The sequence below is a fragment of the Sparus aurata genome, chromosome 4 (genome assembly GCF_900880675.1).
Source record: "Sparus aurata chromosome 4, fSpaAur1.1, whole genome shotgun sequence".
Lineage (NCBI taxonomy): Eukaryota > Metazoa > Chordata > Actinopteri > Spariformes > Sparidae > Sparus > Sparus aurata.
The window spans coordinates 9,251,531-9,272,216 of NC_044190.1; the positions used below are offsets into that span (position 1 = coordinate 9,251,531).

The following is a 20,686-nucleotide window of genomic DNA, read 5'->3' on the forward strand; positions in this document are numbered from 1 at the left end:
AAAACTGTGGAAACTTTCTTTTCTGGCTCTTGTGTTGTTAGGATCATTGCATTGCAATTATCTGAAACGACTCATTAAACATAATTACTCCAAACTGACAAAAGTCGACCATAAAATGTGTGTCTGGATCTCTTTGGAGGTCAGCTAATCTGGTCTCCAGGCTGTTTTGTGCAGCCTGTTTTCATCTTTAAACCTCTGTGATGGATGAAATTTGGATCATGTGAATCAGATGTGAGAGTACATGAGCCAAACTTAGAGGATGGTGTGCATGGTTTACCTACTTTCAGGTATGCACTGGCCCATCACAAACCTGAATCCGTCACAGCATTTCCTCCTGAAACAACAAATGAAACAGTTATTAGAGTTTGACGTGTCTGTGCAGTAAACATGAAACTACAGCCAGAAACTACAGTAGTTATCTTTGGTTAGCATAAAGAAGGAGAATAAACACTTTTATCAGTGTAGACGTTAAGTTTGATGAACTTCTGGAAAAAAGCAGCATTCTGGATTAAACACGTGTCTTTGTCCATATCATGTTGCTGTGGATTTAAGTCTGGACATCACTGACATCCCACGTCTCGCAGTTGGCTGACAACAGACCATTCAGAAGCATGTATGCAGCTGAAAGTATCAACACACACACCAGACACAGCGACGCAGCAACAGGAAGGTACAGGAGACACAGTGATTAATACAGTTACCTACATCTCAACATGGTAACTGCGTAAACAATAGGCCTACAACTTACTATTATAAACTAGGTCAAACTTATGGACTATCAATCGTCTTCATCTTGTAAACTGGCGCTCATCAAACCACTGCTATATACTCACACACAGATGACAGTAAAGTCATTTGTTGTGGTCATTCTTTTGACACGTTGTTCAAACATCGGTATTGTCCAATATTTGCCTTGTTGTCTGCTATCAGCCAACGATAGCAGTGGCTGATGTAGACAGTTGTACAGCAGGATAAAACTCTCTTGAATCTGTTTTTTCATGTGACAGAAAGTCACATTAAAGGTGGAAATGTGTATTATTGAATCTGTGCTCTTTCAAGGATGGTGTAATACATTTCAGTTATTAAGGAGGGACAATAAACGCCTCAAACACAATAAACGACAATTAAAAAACCCCATAAAATTACTGAATAGTGGCCAGAAAATGTTACTTCATATTTAATAAATTCATGTCATATGAAGTTGACCTTTGACCTTTAGGATAAAATATTTCTTCACCTCATCATTTTATCCTGGAAAAATTGTCAGACTGATCATATGAATTGTTGTGTAATGGCCATTCAAATTCATGTCCGTGTGGACATTTCTTTGCGTCCTTAAAACACAATGTTCAGACGCCATGAGGTCACAGTGATCTTGACTGTTGACCTTTGACAGTCAAAATCTGATCAGTTCATCCTTGAATCCAAGTGAACATTAACTCCAAATATGAAGAAATCCCTACAATCTCTGGATATAGTGTTTATAAGAGTGGGACGGACATACGTACGTATGTATGTGCAGGCGCAGAGGCATAAAAACACTGGTATCATCGCCAGCTATTGGCCAAATGGTATTTCAAATTCCTAGTTTATAAATAAATGCAAACACTTTCAGCAGATTGTCACAGCTGTGTTTTCACTGCACAGTAAGAAGTCAGTAAGGTTTCAGTACCTAAACCCTGAGCAAATAAACAACAAAGAAACTGTGATGTAAGCTCGTAACAGCTCGGTGGATGCAGTACATTTTTAAATACAGCATTGTGCAACGAATACTGGGCAACAATTCCTCCGAAAACTGATTTACGGTGTTTGGCATTCACACTCGTCCAGCAATTCCACAACAATCCACCACATGTTACAGACATAACAGTTGGAAAAAAAGAACCGAGAGGAAATGGCTCAGAAACTGGAGCAGCACAGCCACGCAACAAATATCACACGCACACACGCTTGAAGACAAGAGGAGAGAAATGCACAACTCATGTCCTAAAAACTGCATGCTATTACCGGAGGAGATACAGCATGCTGCCTCATTCACTTCCCCCTCAAGACAACAAGTTGCTTTTATTCTCCTCCAGCCTCCATGCAGTGTAACCCTAAATCACTCTGAGACGCCCCCCCCCTCCTTTTCGTGAATGAAAAATAACCTATAAAATGGCGAGGCCGGACTAAACTGATGAGATCCAGATGAGAGCAGCTTTAATCTGCAGCCTGTAGCTGGGAGTGTTGAGAGGGATGGATACGGCCGGGCAAAGGAATGAGGTGGAGAAAGGAGAGCGAATGCTGATGAAGATTGTCACTCAGTCAGTCTGCCAGTCGATCCATCAATCAATCAGCCAGCGATCTGAGTCAAGTTAATAGGTTGCAGGTGCGAGTCTGTCTTGGGGGGAATTATATTTTAGGTGAATGGCACCAAAAAGGTTATTTGACTCAAAGAGTCAAGTCGCTCTGGTTCTGACGTGACAGTCGAAATTTATATCAAAGGTCCAGTTTGTAGGAATTGTTGAGTTTTTAGTTTCCTTTCCAACTCGACAAATACTGACACTTTGGGATGGAGGCTGAACTGACATGCAATCCCAAAGCATCAGTGTTTGATGAGTTGTCAGACTAAGACACTCTCAGCAACAACTGTACATTTGTAATGACCATCTAAACTAACCAACCTAAGCTTCAGTGATACTTATATGAACATAACAAAATTCTTACGTAGTACAGACTTTAGAAAGAAATTGTTCAGTAAACTAAGGATGGACAACAGATGGTATCAATGCCAGCACTGACCAATTACCAGACAAGACAGATCCACATTAAACCGTTTCTTTGATGATGAGTATTTGCGCAGCAGTCTTGGCCTGCATGAAAATGATTCTGATCTCATTACGCTGTGGATGGATTAAGTGTTTGACGCAACAGAATTTGATTTATTGCAGAAGAGTACTTGCGGTAAAACAGATAAATGTTTCTAAATTCAGTATTTCTCAGACATGGGATTGGGAAATATTTAGATCATAAAATTCACTCTTTTCATACAGTTTAGCAATACTTGGGTGCACGTTTTTGACTCCTAGTACACATCTTATGTTCATAATGTTCACTTCACCTGTTTTTGATGATTCAACAACCAACCCCATCATCAGAACAAATGTTAACTAAGTAAGTTTCTGCAAAACCACAGATGAGTTCAAACTGAACGTTTCTTTATGATGTTTAGGGTGAATTTGCTCACCATGTTTGGTAGAAATGTCGACCTCGGTCATGTCTATCGTTCGCAGAAACGTTTACTGCCAACATTATATCCTGACTAACCCTAACCCAACAACACAGGTTCATTTAGTTTTATTAATTTCTATTACTGATCTATTTGTGAAGGTAAATAAGAAACCACTTGGATAGTTAGTCCAACCATTACTGAAAGATTACACTAAATTTACAGGAGGAGATGAATTTAATAATCAGTACAGTCGAGTTAACAGGACTAAGAGTCCTCAGCCACACTAGCAGCTCTGTGAGACTTTACATCAGCATGCCTGTATGGCGCCTTGTGGAGGCCTCTCTGATGTGTGTGAGTGTATGTGAACTTTGCGCTGTGACACATTCATTGCAGAACTTAAAGATAGAGTCCCGTTATCTCGGTGTCTTAAGCTCCCTCTCGTCTCCTTTACTTCCTTGTGGATTTACAGCATTATAGACTTGGCTTTTATCTCAGCTGTGGACCCTGCATGGTCTCTGCACTCACTTTCAAAGCTATAATCTTCTCACTCACACACATCCTTACATACTCAGTGAAGCCCTAATGTGAGTGATAAAGCTTTGTGATCACAAGGTCAAAACAAATCAACCCAACACAAGAAACGTACAGAGTAGACCAGACAGATAAAGACACGGAGGCCAGAGAAGAGATGAAGAGTCTTCAGCCACAATGCCTAAATTCTAATGTCAGACCTGACGTGCTCACGACGACGATGTTGACCCTGTGATGTTTAGCAGGTATAATGGCTGCCATGTTCAACATTTCCCAACATTTGTCAACAAAAGTCCAACTGCGTCGTAGAAAAGTGAGATTCATCTGGGAACCATGAATGTCTGTACATCAGAATCATTCAGTAGTTTTTGAGCGTTGCCATCCCTTGAGCCTCATACTGGCCCAACTTAAAGCATCTAAATAACAGAACAGAACAGACAGAGCCAAATAGCAAAAAAAAAAAAAAAAAAAACTTGTATCAAAGCTCCACAGAGCTGCCAAACTCAACTGATCTCACTGCAACACACTGCACGTCCACATACAGCGACGGTCCGTCTGTCAGTCTGAAATGCAGCAGCCCCGGCAGCTCTCCCCTGGGTGTTCGTGATGGACAGGGGAGGGACGCCCGGGGCATCTGGACAAGCAAACGAGGGCGGAGTGGGAGGTGACCCATGTGTTTTTGTTTTGGAAAGTGGAAGTATGTTGGTCAGACTGGCAACAGGCCCGGTCAACATGACACAGCCTCTAAAACATGGACCGTTTCACTCTGTGGAATCTGACCTGTGTGTAGAGGTTTGTCTTTTATTAGCACATATAACAGAAGTTGTTGTAACACTATTTTGGCATACAAATTGAAAAAAAAAAACTGAATATGGACACAGAATATTGGCAGTACACTTGAATTAAAGTATCAGTAACAGTGTGTGTGTGTGTGTAGGTGTGTGTGTAGTGTGTGTGTGTGTGTGTGTGTGTGTGTGTGTGTGTGAGCGTGTGTGTGTGTCTGTGTGAGGGCTGGGATACCATCCAGTAGTTGGGTACAGCCTTTTTAATGTCAGTCAGGGAACATTAGTGAAAGCGATCCATGACGCTAGCAAGCCTCCTCTCCTGCTCTCTCCTTTGTCGTGTCCTCTCTGTGCACTTCACTTCACTCGACCCACATCCAGCCTCTGATTTGAAGCATGTCGATTTATATTCAGGCATTTCTGTCGGCCCCTTGTTCCGCAGTGCTCGCCACTGGTTCACTAGTTGTTGACATAATCTATGTCTCTCTCTCTCTCTCTCTCTCGTCTTCAGACTGACATGTTGTTGGCCTCGTGCTGCCCTCTGATCATGAAACCTGATGAGGTGTCTGCCTTTTCCATCTTTATTTCATTCACAGGAATACTTCTCTGTCCTCTCTGGACTTGCTGAGGACGGGAGGATTTATCGGAGCCTTTTACAGACACTTTTAAACTTCAGTGCCAAACAGACTGAGATCTGTTTACAGTCTTGTTTTATTTTCTTCTTACAATTGCGTACAGGCATTTCTCAACACTGAGGTCTCTTTCGCCAAACTCTAAACGCAAATTTGAACTACTTATCAGCTCAGGACCCAACCAAAACACTTCACCCAATTCCTCAATTCCTATACAATAAAAGTGCTTCCAGACAGCGAGCCGTTGCTGCCGGCGCTTCCTTTACTTTCAGCGTAAACAAAGTGTGTTGCTAAAGTTGGCAGCAGCAGTGAGGAGAGTGAGGGCTGCTGCCTCTCTCGTGAGCGTGCACATCTCTTCACCGCTGCATTCAGACTTAATGATGGTTAAACTTCAACACAGCCTGCTGTGACCATGGCAACCACAGCAACCAAAGCGTGGTGTTTGAGTTCCCTCGGGGTTATACGTCTTCAGAAAACAGACAGATCAGTAAAGAAACAGTATTAAGTTCATAACATTATGTTTTGTGTCCTCACTTCTGTCTTTATGTACATACATCTGCTCATTTCCGCACCTGAGACAAGTCTGTCATGACAACAAAACTCTTGTATCTGACGTTTTTACATTTGCTAAATGAATTGTTAATACGCAGAGTTTTGGTGGCGGGTGAGTTCAAGTGAAATTTCAAGGATTACCTTCACATTTCGTGCCAAAGCAATGAAACATTTGTCCATACGGGCTGCAGCTGCACTCAACGTGTGGGAAGATGACGACTGTTAGCTAGTAAACATGGATGTAAACATGTTAGATTCAAACTTTTATGAGAAATCTGCTTTGTAAATGTTTTATGAAGCTCGAGGATACGAACACATTTCTTCTACTTAATTTGGTTCCATGAAAACTCCACAGGACATCTTTAAGCTTTAGTTACTCAAATTGTTTTTTGCATGAAATATATTGTACGTAATCATTTATCTGATGTTTTACTTTGATATGACTTTCAAGCTAAAATGTTTGAGATTCAGAATACAACACTGATTTGCCTGATTTGCCAATTTACAAGATAGTTGTGTCAAAAGTTGTACCCACTGTGTACATGTGAACTCAGATTTGTGATTTTGTACATGATTTGTAAGTGTCCATAATTAGTGTACACTGTTTTTTTTTCTCACTGGTGTATATTATGCAACAGCCAGACATTATGACTTAAACAAAGACATCAAATCCTTTAAACTTAACAACCACAACACTACATTTCCAGTGGATTTTGACTGAAATGGGTGGTGAATTGCTTAATTCTTCAAACGTATTTTGAATTGAAAGCCATGTTCTAAGTTACTGAGATTGTGTTGTTGGCACTCTCATTGTTGAGTGGTATCTCTTTTAAGTTATCCTTGCCATCAGTTAATGTCAAGTTATGGCTCAGTGGTCTGTAGCAGGTTGCATGTACTGCCTGGTATAGGTTAACCTGCACTACTGACTCTTCCACATACATGTTGAATGTTGTAGCAATTTGCATACGTTTCACAGAAGCTTTGCATCAAGACAACACGAGAATGACAGAACGGTTTGGGAGGATCTGGACAGCCCCTCTTGGCTTTCACTGACACACACTGTCAGCGTGGATATCATTAACTCTGACTGCTGGCTGCTGTTTTTGACAGCTCGTGTACCCGGATAAATTACAATAAACAAAGAACTGGAAATGGAATGGATATTACATAGCTCATACACATCCATCAAAAACGTCTTGATTGGCTCTGATACAGACCCAGCAGAGAGACGAGATTGAGCAAGAAGCAAATAGTTTTTGCTGGTTTTTGGAGGGAAAAAGTGAGCAGGATATAAAAAGCTAGTATCACCGTTGACAGGCCTCTGACATGGCCAAGTGATGTGTCTTCAGGTTGGCTGATGGTGTCTCCATATTGACTCTGCATGTCATGCTGACCTAAACCCATTCTAAGCATCCTTAAATTGTAATTCCGGTGTTATATAAACCCGGGCACTATATTAACATGCTTAGGTGTGTAAATGATTCATACTAACCAAACGTTTTACAATTTGTCCAGTATATCACCTCATTTGGCAGCCAGGACACGGCCGCAATGTAATCCTTCAACTTCAGCCATCAGAGTTATGTCCACTAAAGTGCTTGTTTTTACCGCTGACTGGATGAGGTTGCTAAGTGTCTGAAAACATCAAGGAAATGATTCCTGAGGATAAACACTGTTTGGTTCGATACATAATACTGTCCGATCCCTCCTCATTCATCGAGAAGTCCCTGTTCTGTAATCTTGCGAGTGAGTTGCTGCAGTTAAACTTGTGTGGAAACGTGACAAAACGGTCTTATGTCAAAGGAATTTCTTCAATAACGTTGTCAGACTCACTGAATAACAACCTCAGCCTGTCAGTGGGAAAAATGAGAACTTTTACTGGATGTAACTCTGATGGTTGTAGTTGCCCCAAAGGACTACATAGCAGCCGTGTCTCGGCTGCCAACCGAGGTGATCTACTGAACTGATTCCAGAACTCTTGGTAAGTATGAATCGTTTAACCACCCAAACATGTTGATATAGGCCCCAGGTTTAAATATTACGGATTCTCTTTTAACTTCACCTCTAGCCATCCTCCTCTTTAGACTTTTGGGTACCAACAATCACCCCCCAGTCTATCGCATTTGTGGTGGCTGACCTAGCAGCTACCTGCCCAGCGTGGGGTGCGAGCAGGTCCATGTAGGACCTCATTCCGCTGTGGCAGCTGCTGCCAAAATCAGCACGGCGGCACTGGAAGAAACATCGAGACAGGATCCAGAGGCAGGCCTGGGCCTGGATCACTTTACGCTGAAGATAGCGAGGGGTCTCCTTCCAGGAGGTGAATGCTTGCTGTTATGGGTTCCCATCCAGCTTTACTGTGATTTATTTGTGCATTTTCAGACAGGAATGTGCTACAAAGACAGGATATTCATTACAGCACCCCAAGAAAAGCACAATACCTCCTTAAGTCCCCAGCCCAGACAGTCTAGGGGTCCTGAGAGCAGGACACAGTATGAACGATGCTGTCACTATGCATTACAAGTCCCACTCACATTTCAGTGTTGTACATAAAGCTTCTACAAGTGAGGAAGATCGTAAGAGACTTCCCTCTCTTCTGATGAGTGGAAAGATGTGGGCTGATCCGAGGGGGAGGCTAAGGTGAGGGGGGGAGGGAATGCCGTAAGGAAGAAATGAGGGAGGAGGACATTGACAGGAGGAGGAGGATGGTTAAAAGACAGGGATGAAGGCTGTTGTCAGCTTAGAGTTTCCCTCTTGGGACTCTGGTGGGAGGAACACAGGAAGTGGAGCTCAGTGGAGGTCAATGGCCTCTTGACACGCCAGGACAGGAGACCAGCCATGTGTGTGTATATGTGTGTGTGTGCGTCCTGTCGATTTGATGGATGCCTCTTACTGATGTGGCTTATACATGTTACAATTACAGCATGCTGTATTCATCAGCCACGCTGTAATTGATTTATTTGCTCAGCAGACGAGAGCAGTTCAAAAACTTGGCCGGCGGTGTTGTGTTCGACGGTGTGATGATGGATTTTTCTGAAACACATGATGATAACATGATGAGATCAACAATAAAACATGTTGTTGGAGGGCTGCCATTTTTTATTTCATATTGTTTTGGAAGTCAGTAGTGTTCATTTTTGATGTTGAGCATTTTTATGGTTTGAGTTTCTGTCTCCTCAATGTGGTGCTAATTTTCTGCTGTTGCTCTGACAGATGAGATTTAAAGAGATTATTTTATGAGGAGTTCTGTCCATAAGCTCATTGTGTGTTTTTTTAAATCCCCAGTGGAAAGCACATTTATACCACTTTATAAGAAGGCGCAACTAATTTCAACTTTTACAGCCATTCGTCTCACAATACAGCCAAGAAACGTCTCGAAAGAGCCCATCTCGCGGCAACTTGCTTGAAGATTAAAAACCTTTACATCCAACATCCTCACCTCCAAAACTGCTTTCATGTTCTTGGTATTTTCAACTTCACAGGTCAAACCTCACCCGCCCCTACGTCATCTTCCTCCTCAAGGTGTGAAGGTGTTGCGCCCAGCCGCATGTACAGCTCTTTAAGTGTTGGCGTATAATTGCGTGTGTGTGTATTCTTTTGAAACCCGTGTGAGTATACATATGTGAAGGTGTTAGTGTGGCGAGCGTGAGCAGCTCCTCTCTGTTTATTTGCTCTGCCAGCCAACTTCCAGGACCGAGGCCTCAGGGGAAACATCAGAGCTCTGGCCTAACAGAGGAAGCTTTGACGGGGCACACAGGAGGTCTGCAACGCTTCCACCGGCATACCGGCTGACCTGCACTCCTCCTTCCCCTCTGTTATGCCTCACCTCTCCCCACTCGCCTCATCTTCCCCATCATTTCTGCCCCCACTTTCCCATCCTGACCCCCTCTTTAAAAACACCCTTTAACCCTTTTTCTTGTTCTTATTTCCCCGCTGTCATCATTGCAAGATCTGGAATATTTTGGTACAACCACATATCTAAACAGATGCTACAGATGCTATTGTAAATACCAACCACATCCACTGGCACCCTGCTGCCTTTGTTCTCACTGAGTTTTCATTTTGGACATTCCACTTAAGCTGAAGGAGACGGCTGACACCACTCAGAACTGCAACAGAAAGCAACATTTTCCTTCTTTACCATCTCTTTCTTTCTTACTGCAGCTCAATATTTTGATACCACTCTAATGTCTGTATATTAAGTATGGACCTGGAGTCAGGAGGTTATTAGCTTAGCTTAGCATAGAGGCTGGAAGCAGCTTGAAACACCAAGGCAGTCTTTGTCCAAACATAGAATCTGTCTGGCAACACCCCACAAGCTCACTAATTACCATGCTACATCTGCACACCAACAGAAATGTTATTATGCTAAGCTAAGCTAACCATGTCCCAATTAACCAACAATAATGAGCAATTGCTTTAAAAGCCAATCACACCTTTAAAAGCACAGCTTTTGCGTTGTAAAGCAAAATGTATAAGTGAATTCACCATCATCAGACTTATTAAAGCTGTTTGTGTGCGACAAGACCACATTCCTGCCTCTTTCGTTCCATTTAACACGAAACTGCGGAGACCACAGACCAGATTTCCAACCAAACCTGATGATCGAGCATTACGAGCAACTTGCCACCTCATTGAGACATTTTGTAAATTACCCCACATTGTTACTTCATGCCTGACTTCTCGGGAACCGCGGACCAAACTTTAATGACACATAGGTAAACGATTCATTTTCACACTTCATGCCAAACTTCTAAATTGGCTCATAAGTGCCATGGTTTTAGGTCAGGACAAGATGGGTTTGTAAGTGCTCTGCCATTAAGGAGACGGGAACATTTATGGGGCAACATGTTTACAAGCGGCTGACTTTCATTTGACTCAGAAAGGCTATAGGAAGGATTTCTGGGTCGTGGTGAGCATGTCTTGATGAATGTCTCAGGGCTGACAGAGCTGCTGTCTGTGACAGGCACATGTGATTGGCTGTCCAAGTCTGCGGTGATATAGAGATTTGGTTTACCACTGTACCGGAAAACATGTTCAGGAGATTCACAGGCGAGCTACGTTTCCAGCTTTATTTCCATTCAGAGAAAATGGGAGTGGATGCTAAAAATGTTTTCAAAAACAAAATGTAAATTAGGGTCGTGTTGATCAGCATGACTGAAGAGAATCAAGGTATTTCTGACTAACTAGAAATCACACTTTTGTTACAATTTCTCAATTCTGCAGATGAGATTTAAGGTCTGTAATGATTCTAATGTTTAAAGCCAAAAAGAATCTGACTTACTGACCCACTCATACCAGATGCTCATGCCTCATGCACACATTGTGAAAGTATCTGGGAAGCTGCGGTAAACATTCCAATATCACTATTTACCGGAGCAATGTGTTTCCATCATTAGTCACTGTAGGAATTTTTGGCATAAATTATTGGCATGAAAATACGTGCTGTGGCAGAACAGAGCGTATCACGTCACTATGTGTGAGTGACAGAGAGAAGCTGTCAAAAGTAACACTTATTAGTACCTGGCCGCTTGAATAATGCTTTCTAATTTATGTAAATAGCAATAAAACACTCTTTAGCTGAAGGAACTGTGCAGGAGATAGTGACTGATGGTCCGATACGGAGATAAGGTAACAGGGAGGAGGGTAAACAGTGACCCACGGGAGATGGGTAAGCGCAAGATAAGGGTGAGTGAAAGCAGCTAAGCAGTGAGGTCAAGCTAACAACAGATCGCTCATAACGATGTGTCTGGTTGAGTTTTCATGCCAGACAGGAAAGCTGTTTTAAAGGAGGAATTCTCACTAAAAATCTGACTAGAGACTGTAACTGAGGCTCAACATAATGGCCTGATAAGACCAAGAAGGTCTTCCAAAGTCCTCTAAATGGCTTGGTGACTGCCTGATGTTGAAAACCCCTGGAGGTTTTGAGAGATTTATAACCAACCTCAGTTGTGACTCCCCAGCTATTACACTCCACACCTCTACTCTAAACTACTCACCCTTTTCAATTTTGTTACACAAGACAAAGCTTCATGTATATAAGAACGTGCACCCGCTGGGCTTGACGACTTCAAACAACACAGTAACAATCGCGTCGTTCCAGTCTGTTATCAATTGGCCCGTGATTTGTTTTGTTGAGGTATTGACAGTGACAGCACAGCTTTAAATGTGCTGCAAAGAGCTAATCCAGAGCAGAGTCTACACAAAAACAGAGAGAAAAAAAAACAGTCATCATGCTTTACCAGAGGGCCGTTCAGGTGCACACTAATCAGTGAAAGATGGAAGATGAAGTTTTTTTGGGGGGTCCGACTCTGGTCTGCCGCTCTACGAAGACAATTATATCCCCATTAAACACAGGAAGCGTAACTCAAAGGCCTCGTAAAGGTTTTCTCTGAGAAAATGAAGACGGAGGACAGCGTTAAGTACTTCTCAGTGTAATGAAACAGCCATGCTCAGAGCGGTACAGCTTCGCTGAAAGAATCTTGTGTCAACTCCAAGTGTGAGAAAAATGAACAGGTTACTGTTCCCACAGCTTGGGGTTTGTTGATCACCGTCCAAAGAACACAGAGAGAAAACGCCAAAGGGAGAAAAGAGAGTGATAGTTTGAATAGGATGCCCCTGTGGACTTCTGGATGCAGTGCAAACAATCCGTGAGTGGATCGTGTTCGGTCCGAATGTGTTGCCCTCATAAAAGAGTCTACTATTTGTTTCCTTTTGGCTGGAGCAGAGATTCAAGCATTTTAATGTTTTCAACTCATGAGCTTATGGCAAAAAAATACTCTAACAACCCATTCTCGTTTTAAGGTCATCGAATAACGCCACGGTTCAGTCACGCCCCTCTGCCTCTCATACAGATGCACAAGATACACTTTAGTGTCTGTATGAGACTATCGGAAACATTTCTACATCGTCATATGATGAACTGGGACCCAAAAATATATTTTTTTGCCGTTCAGTCCAGTCAAATTTGAAAAGTCAAAAAGAGCCGCACAATTAAATTATCTTATCCCCATTTAAGTTGGCCGGGTGCTAGACCAGAAGTTAGCCGGCTCAGTCGGTGGAAGTCTGGAGTGCGCATGCTTTATGACTGCTGCACCTACTGCACAGAAAGAAGATATCAAGAAATAAATGAGGCAAAAAGAGAGGAGGTGACGAAGTGTCCATGTCCACATCCTGTTCAGTTAGAGCTTCCTCAGCTGTGGTTGTATTAAGTAGAAGTTAACCCAAACAGAAGGGGTCAGCTTTCTCTTGTTGTTTCATGTGAAGACACCTGCAGACTGCGAGGCTCAGACTGCAGCTTGGGCTTGCGCTGTGTTACGATTTTCAGGCGACACTGTCCAGAGCGCAAAGATGGCTTGAATTGATCTTGTGTCTCCTGAAGAGTCTGCATTTCGTCCACATACTTGCGTGGACGTTGTTTCTGCCCTTCATCAACACTGACTTCACACGCAGAAGACATAAACTGTGGTCTCCTGGGCAAAAGTCCAAGTTGTACCCATCCATCCACTCCGACTGCCCTCATACTGCTACTTTATCACTGTTTATATCACGTCTACAACTTGCTCTGAGTATTGAATATTGCGAGAGATGGGTTTATATTACATTAATTTGAAAGAACATCGTGTTTCTTATAGGCTCTTGAGGGTACCTTGTGCGTCTGTATAAGACGTCATGGAGCCTGACATAATGTGTGTAATTGATGACCTGGGAATGAAAGCCTGGTGTTAATGATGATGACTGAGCTGCAGACAGAGCTGTCAGTACCTCAAGCAAATCCTCTGGATGATAAACAGTAGACTACTGGTAGAGGGAATGTAATCGCCAGAACACACACACACACACACACAAACGCAATATGAGTATACCATATATGCACCCACATATGTTTACAGTTTGTCAAATATTCTCTGACTCAGTGCCACCAGACATCTACAAAGTAAGATGACCAATCCAAACCCTGCATACACACCCACTCTCCTGCACACATTTACAAGCAAAGGATGATCTCATTTATGTGCACCTGTGCAAACACACGCATACGGACACACAAAGTATCAAATGTAGTGATATTCCATCCAGACATCTACTGCATATAAAAAGATACACACACACACACTGATGCAGGCATCTGGTCGTTGTTACCTGCACCAAAGTCAAGTCACTTCATCTGATACTTCAGTCAGAGGTTTCCTGCTGATATAATATAGTTATATTGAACAGGCTTTAGCAACTTATATCACTGTTTATTGTTTGTCCATTTTTATATTGAAAGGATTACTGCAAGACAAGCATCTGGTGATGAAATATACAGAGAGCACATCTTTAATGGGAAAAGAGAAAGAAATGTAAAGTGAGAAAGCCGTCCCACAGGCAGTAGGATGTTTTTTCAGCTACAGCAGCCATATAAGAGCTTGTTTTATGGCTTGTAAGAGGAGGACCTCTGACTGCAGATCCCAGCTGGCCCTGAACGTTTAGCCCCGCAGCGCGTAGTACGAGCCACACACCAACATACACACAGAAGAGGGAACATGTGGACGTGCGCACACACCTGCTTCTCATCACCTGCTAGAAAGCAGCCCTCTGTCTTTAGCAGCAGATACAGATGAATAGCACTGCAATGATGTGAAACATTCTGCCTGTTTGTCTCTCAGTCACAGTTTGCATTTTACAGACATAAATAGCTAACCAGTATGGACGCACTTAAATTCAACTGAACCAAATAAAGCTTGCACCCAAGTTTTTTGTCTTTGAGGGCGAGACAGGCAGAATTTTACTATACTGACAACTATTCAGAGGTTCGTTCATCTCGACTAATGTTACTAACGTTGCTAAGCTGTAATAGCTCGCTCTCCATCTGCATTCAGATCTTATTAGGATGGATTTAACTTCTGACACTGTTTGTGTTATCTTTGTGTTGTAATGTAAACATTATAATGTTGCTAACGTAGCACTGTGTTTGGACCAGCAAAAAAAGGACACAGACAAGAGTGAAAACAGACAGAAGACAGGCCTTATTTATTAAAATGTTTTGACATCAAGGCAGCAATAGCAGCTGACTGTCACTCAGTCCCGGCTGCTACTGGACACTCGGGATGCGTTCCTGCTCACTCTGTATTTACTATGTAAGTGTGAGTTGTATTTAACTAAATCCCGTATACAGCGAAATGCTCCATATTTATACTTGTGCAATAATACAACTGTGATGATGACCATTTACTGCTCCGTATAGAGAAAACTATAGTGTCTATCATAAAGGTAGTATTTAATGAGTGAACAAGGGAGCGATTTTGAAAATAGGCTTGACAGAAAATCAATAATTTTCTGAGTAACACCTGCGGGTGTCCCTTCTATTACGAATTAAAATGTCTGCTGTAAAAAACGAGGCAGATGATGAAGAATAAAATTAATTGTTATTTACATTATTGTACTGGTGAGAATTGAGCACTAGTAACACCAGTAACAAAGTCAATCACTCCTTGTGATGTTGGTTTTGTTGAATTATGTTTATGACGGTCCGACATCTTGTTTAATTCCAATGACTCTTTGAATCCATCGCCCTCGACCACACTGACTGGCAGCATATCGGTCCCATTCAGCACAGCTGGGTGACGGCCTCGGTCCGGCGCACATTACACATTTGAACCTTTTTTTTACACTAGCAGGAACATGATCTTTGCCTGTTCTTAAAAGGGGACGGCATAGTGCTAGCATTACCAATAAACTAAACAGTAGCATGACAAAAGTAACATTTGACGTTGTTGTCCTGAGCCTCCTTTAGCCTACTCTTCTTTTGTACCTCAAATTGCTAGCTAGCAAAGCTGTTAGCCAAATGTCTGTTTCACGCAAATGAACAAAGACCGACATTCATAACCGGTCAGAAATATCATCATTGGTGGTGAACCAGTTTATGATTAACCGTTTGCATCCCCACTAGTGATACTAACTCAAATAGACATTTTGCACGGCAGACATTTTATTGTCTCATAGCAGGAAACGCATACTGTAGGTGTAACTAGTGCAGGCTGTTTATTGAAAAGCTCTATTCATTCATAATGCCAGGTCACTTGAACTGAACACAAATTGAACGCAGCCATCGTTAATGTTATTAGCAACACCTGTGCTTCTCCTGCTGTGAGTATAGTCGACGGCTGTGAATAAAGTCAGGTGTTGTGAAGTTCTCTCTCTGATGTCTCAGTCTCAGTGTTGCTCTATGATCTGATCCCCCGTGGTGAGTTCAGGCGCTGTGGGCGAGGAGAAGTCCCTGTTCCTGCTGTATCAGACTGTAAACGAGGCAGCTAGTTAGACTAAACAACATCGTTACACATGAGGAAAGCAGGTGCTCCGTACGCTTCAGAATATCTGGGACCAATTGACCAGGAAACGCTCCTGGTACATGCAAATATACCAAAGTATTTATAAAAAATCCTGCTGTTTCTGATATAAAATGGAAACTAAAGATGAGGATGGAGGATATGAAAGGAATAGAAGACCCTCACACACACAGGGCGAGGCTGAGCCAGAGCGAATGAGACAGATAACAAAAACTAGTGGAAAAAAATAATGCAGGCAAAAATGGAACAGAGTAAAACTGAGAAAAACTAAAGAGACTGAATGGAAGGAATGAATTTGAAAGGGAATACAAGAGGTGAAAGACAGTGAATGTAATGTTGACGTCTGCTGAGCGGAGCTGCTGAAGGTCTGATTCACTGACAGCGAGCCTCCGTCAGCATCACACCACATGTCCTCAGCTAGGTGGGAAGCCAATTACAGGAAAGAGAGAAAAACACTCAGTGGTCTTCCTCCCTGCTCTGATTTCCCCTGTTTGCTCTCTTTTAAGACCTTTACGTGGTTTTCCAGGCAAATCCCCCACCGAGGAGAGCGCTCGGCCTGCCAGGCTGCAGCTTTATTTCGTTTGGATCAAAAAACACCTCCTCCTCCAGGGTCCCCCTCTCTGTTACTATACTTTCTTTCCTTTTGCCACCTCCCTGTGGTTTTTCCCTGCTGTGCACATTTTGGGGAATTTTTTACGATCATTTTGCATTATTGTCCTCACTATGCTGTCTCTTTGTGGCCCCACGAGCTGAGAGATTGAATTGAAAATAACTCAGGTTTGTTCTGTACTCCAAATGAAAATATATTTATTTTTATAGCACTTCTCCAGACAGAATTAGAAAGTGCTCTAACAATTCTAATGCAGAATAAAACACTATAACTGTGAGGAAAAAACAAAACAAAAAACAAATACAGGATTTAAAAAAATATATCAAGAGACAGTTTGGTCAACCAGAGTAACAAAAGATATTTCTCAAATCGTGATTTGCACATCGAACAACCACCCATGAGTACCCAACAGAAACTGAACAGATAGTGGCTTTACTTTAACATTAAATCAAGTATAGCTTTTGCTATTTATTAGTCTACTTTACTTGGTAATTCTGAGGGAATTGGTTTCCTGACTTCTTAAAGAAATGCTTTGCTTTGTTTTGTATTTCACCGGTGGATCAATGCCCTCACATGAAACTGGGCTGTAAAAGGACAGTAGGATTCCCTTTCATTCAAAAGATAGAAAACCAACAGCCGCAATGCACTGGACCAATAAACACTCTTGGGACTTGGGCAGTGCTTGGTTTTGGCTAGGAGTCAGTTTTGGAAAGAGGATACAGTAAGACGGCCAGCTGGTAACAAACAGAACGGTATTTCAGCTAAACAGTACACTAAATTATGATCCTAAAATCATTTTGGGTGAAACAGACATTGAACAGGATCGCGGTTCATATTTCAGCAGCACTGCCTTGTTCTACAGTTTTTTCAGCCTTCACAACATGAGAAACAATATGGCAGCCACACATACAACATGCACAGTGCTTCCATTTATGAGCATTGTGTCACTGTTGACTGAGAGAGTGAAGAATCCCTTCCAGCATCATCCTACATTATGTTTTTCCTCCTTTACTGGGACAGTGTGTTTCATGCGGCTTCATATCTTTATCTGCCTCGTTTACTCTGCATGTGTCTTGTTAGTCTCAGTGACCGTCATGTCGCTGTTTGCTCAGCTGGATAGCTCATTACCGCAGTTTATTTGATATCTAATCTGCTGTGCTGTTGCTCTTTTCTGAACTGCTGGTGGCTCTCTTGTTTATGCTGTGACGGCCCTGCTTTTAGACGGCTGTTTTGGAAAGTTCTTTGGTACTGAGTGATGCATCATTGGAGCTTTGTGTTAGTAGCCTTGGAAGTGTGTGCAAAGGCCATGTAGGATGAGAGTTCAGGTGAGAGCGCAGTCGGATGTCCTACATCGAAAAGGAAACAAAGGCGATGAGAGGACTCATGATGTAATGCTACTTTATCTTAAGTCCTGCATTGAAGGTGAGCAAAGTTCACAGACAGCTTCATACATACATCACTACACAAGCTATGATCCTAGCCAACAGCTGTCAGTATATTAATCAATCATCCCAGCCAGTCAATCAGTCCATGTGCAAATTGGTCAGTGAGACGTTCACTCATCAGAACATCATTCACCCTGTAACAGACTCTGTGTCTCCCATCTCAGTGTTATCCCAAAGGTTTAACAGATGAAACTTGACACATGAGGGGCCGTGACACCAGAGATGCTCCCCAAGGCCCCGTCCTAACCCATCCAAGAACATCAGGGTCCCAAACGGTGCTTTGGGTCACACTTTCAGGTTAAATACTGACCCAGAGCGACGGCATTTAAAAACTTAGGAAGGAGACTCAACAATCATCTATCTTTTCCCAGAATTGCCATCCCTACATTTACCAGGACCCAAGTAGAGGCTGCGCTCAGATCAAGAGCAACTCAAGACAGAGTAAAGAGTTTCCTGTCACACTAGTTTTCTTTGCCCTAAAATGATCAGACAAGTTTCTGACAAACTCAAGCACAGGGTCAATTTCTTAACACTAACCTTGCCGACCTTCTCTGGCTATCGCAAAACTCTCACAGTTCCGCAAGTTCTGTAATTACATCCTCATCAAAACAACACTTAGTATGTGCCAAGCTTGTTGTTTGTTTCATTTGACCTGACCTCAATCTTAACTTTAAAAAACTCAGGCTACCAGACAGCGGCCTGGCTTCTGTCTCTCCAGAGCAAGACAGAGGATCAGAGTCCAAAAAGTAAGACAGCAGCTGGAGAGCGGAGATGGAGTCCAGGCCAAAAGTCAGGTCTCATTAATGCCCACTTTAAATGTTTCTAGGTGACACACAGGGCAACTTTGGGAGGGTTGTGCATGGACTAAGGTGCTTATGAGGCACTTTCAGAGATTTTGTACATGTCAACAAGGTCTTCAGAATTTCCACCTCATCCCGTTCCTGACCAAAACATAAAGAAAAAACAAAGAAACATGCTGTACTTTTGTTTGGCAGGAAGTACATTTCATCCTTTAAACATACAATGTGGCATGACCTTCAAAACCACAGGTATCCACTTTGTAACAGGCCTTCGTGTCCGAAACCAAATGTGATTACATGAGCTGGAATGGCTGGCTGTATAAGAAGCAAACACTTCTGGCTCTTTAGTGAAGGGAGGGAACAAGTGATGTGTACAGATCAGCACGCAAATAACTAACCTTCAATAAGCCTTTTTAGGGAGTCACAGAGAGATAAAACACAAAGTCCTGAGCTGTGGGCACTCACTGTGGTTCATTTGGTAGAACAAGCAAATCACGACTGTGCAACTAAAACCAGCAGATATATGGAGTCACTGAGGTCAACTGACAAATGTTCACTGACAAAAAGTAAACAAAAACAAATTTGAAGCTCATGTGTTCTTTGTCAAGTCAAGGCGTCCTCTTTCTGTTATATTATTGTACTGAGTCAGACTTTCGTTGGTTATAGAACTCTGAATGACTAAACAAGACTAAAAGTCTACAGCGATGCTAAGAGCTGTGTGAGGCACACAGACATGCTGGTAGAGCCCAAGGCACCTGGAAGAGTAATAACATCACCATGTGACGCACTGTGGCCCAAAAAGACTTTTTCCCATTAGCTTCCATTATGAAGAAGCGTCTGTTGTTTAGAAATGTGAATTTGATCCATTCGCTCCAGTAAAATTTGGAAAGTTTCGATTTTAATTTAATTCATCCCTATTCAAGTGAGAAGTTAGCTGGGAGAAGTCTGCAGTGTCCACACTCTGCCAGCACCACAGAATGGAGATATGTGGGTATTTTCACATGCAGAGGTCGAGCTTTTTGGGCTTCAAGCTCCACTGAGAACATTAGGATGAACAGGGCTCTGTCTCTAACACTGTTTTCAGTTATCATTATACATCCATGGTACAGCCTTACAAAGTAGCCAAAAGCTAACATGGGCAAACAAACAATGGCAATGCTAACAAACAACCACGTGCCACATTAACCATCTTAGTTTAGCATGTTGGCATGGTAAAATTGGCTGGTTGGCCCTAAATACAAAGTAATGCTGAGACTGATGAGAGACAATTCACTCGAACCACACATTTCAATCCCATGGTGGTGCAATAGAAAAAGTCAGGGGGTCACTAAAGTCAGAAGGATTTATAGATTTACAGTATATAGACCAGATAGGCACCAGAAGGCAAATATGCCACCTATTCAACCCAGTGAGAACTGCTCACCTGGCACATACGGCAAAACGTTTTCTAGCTTCCAGGTTTGCCCCTTGACTTAACCCAGCGGACCTCATGGAACCTTAGTTCAGAATAAATTTGTATAGTAATCAACGGGGAAAGACAAATCCATTTTGATTCCATTTGAATTGTGCCATGAATTACAGACATATGAATTAAAAAGACACATTTGTAAGTCAATAGTCAACCATTTTATACTGGACAAAACTGGAGCAAGGCTGAGCTTCACCCTCATGTCGAGGTCTATAACACATTCATGATTTTGTCATCTGACAGGTTTTGGACAGACTGACTGACAGGTATTGTACTTACTGGACAAAACTCTCTCCCATGATGCAGAATGTCAATAAATGAGGAACC

At 42.3% G+C, this 20,686-nt stretch overlaps 1 protein-coding gene across 1 annotated transcript in view; it reads right to left on the reverse strand.

Annotated features, from left to right (window-relative positions):
• Positions 1-20,686, reverse strand: part of LOC115579719 (collagen and calcium-binding EGF domain-containing protein 1-like) — a 37,831-nt gene that overhangs the window by 7,214 nt on the left and 9,931 nt on the right. The window contains exon 3 of the mRNA XM_030413324.1: positions 282-334. Within this exon, the coding sequence (XP_030269184.1) occupies positions 282-334 (53 nt within the window). The remainder of the gene's footprint in view (positions 1-281; positions 335-20,686) is intronic.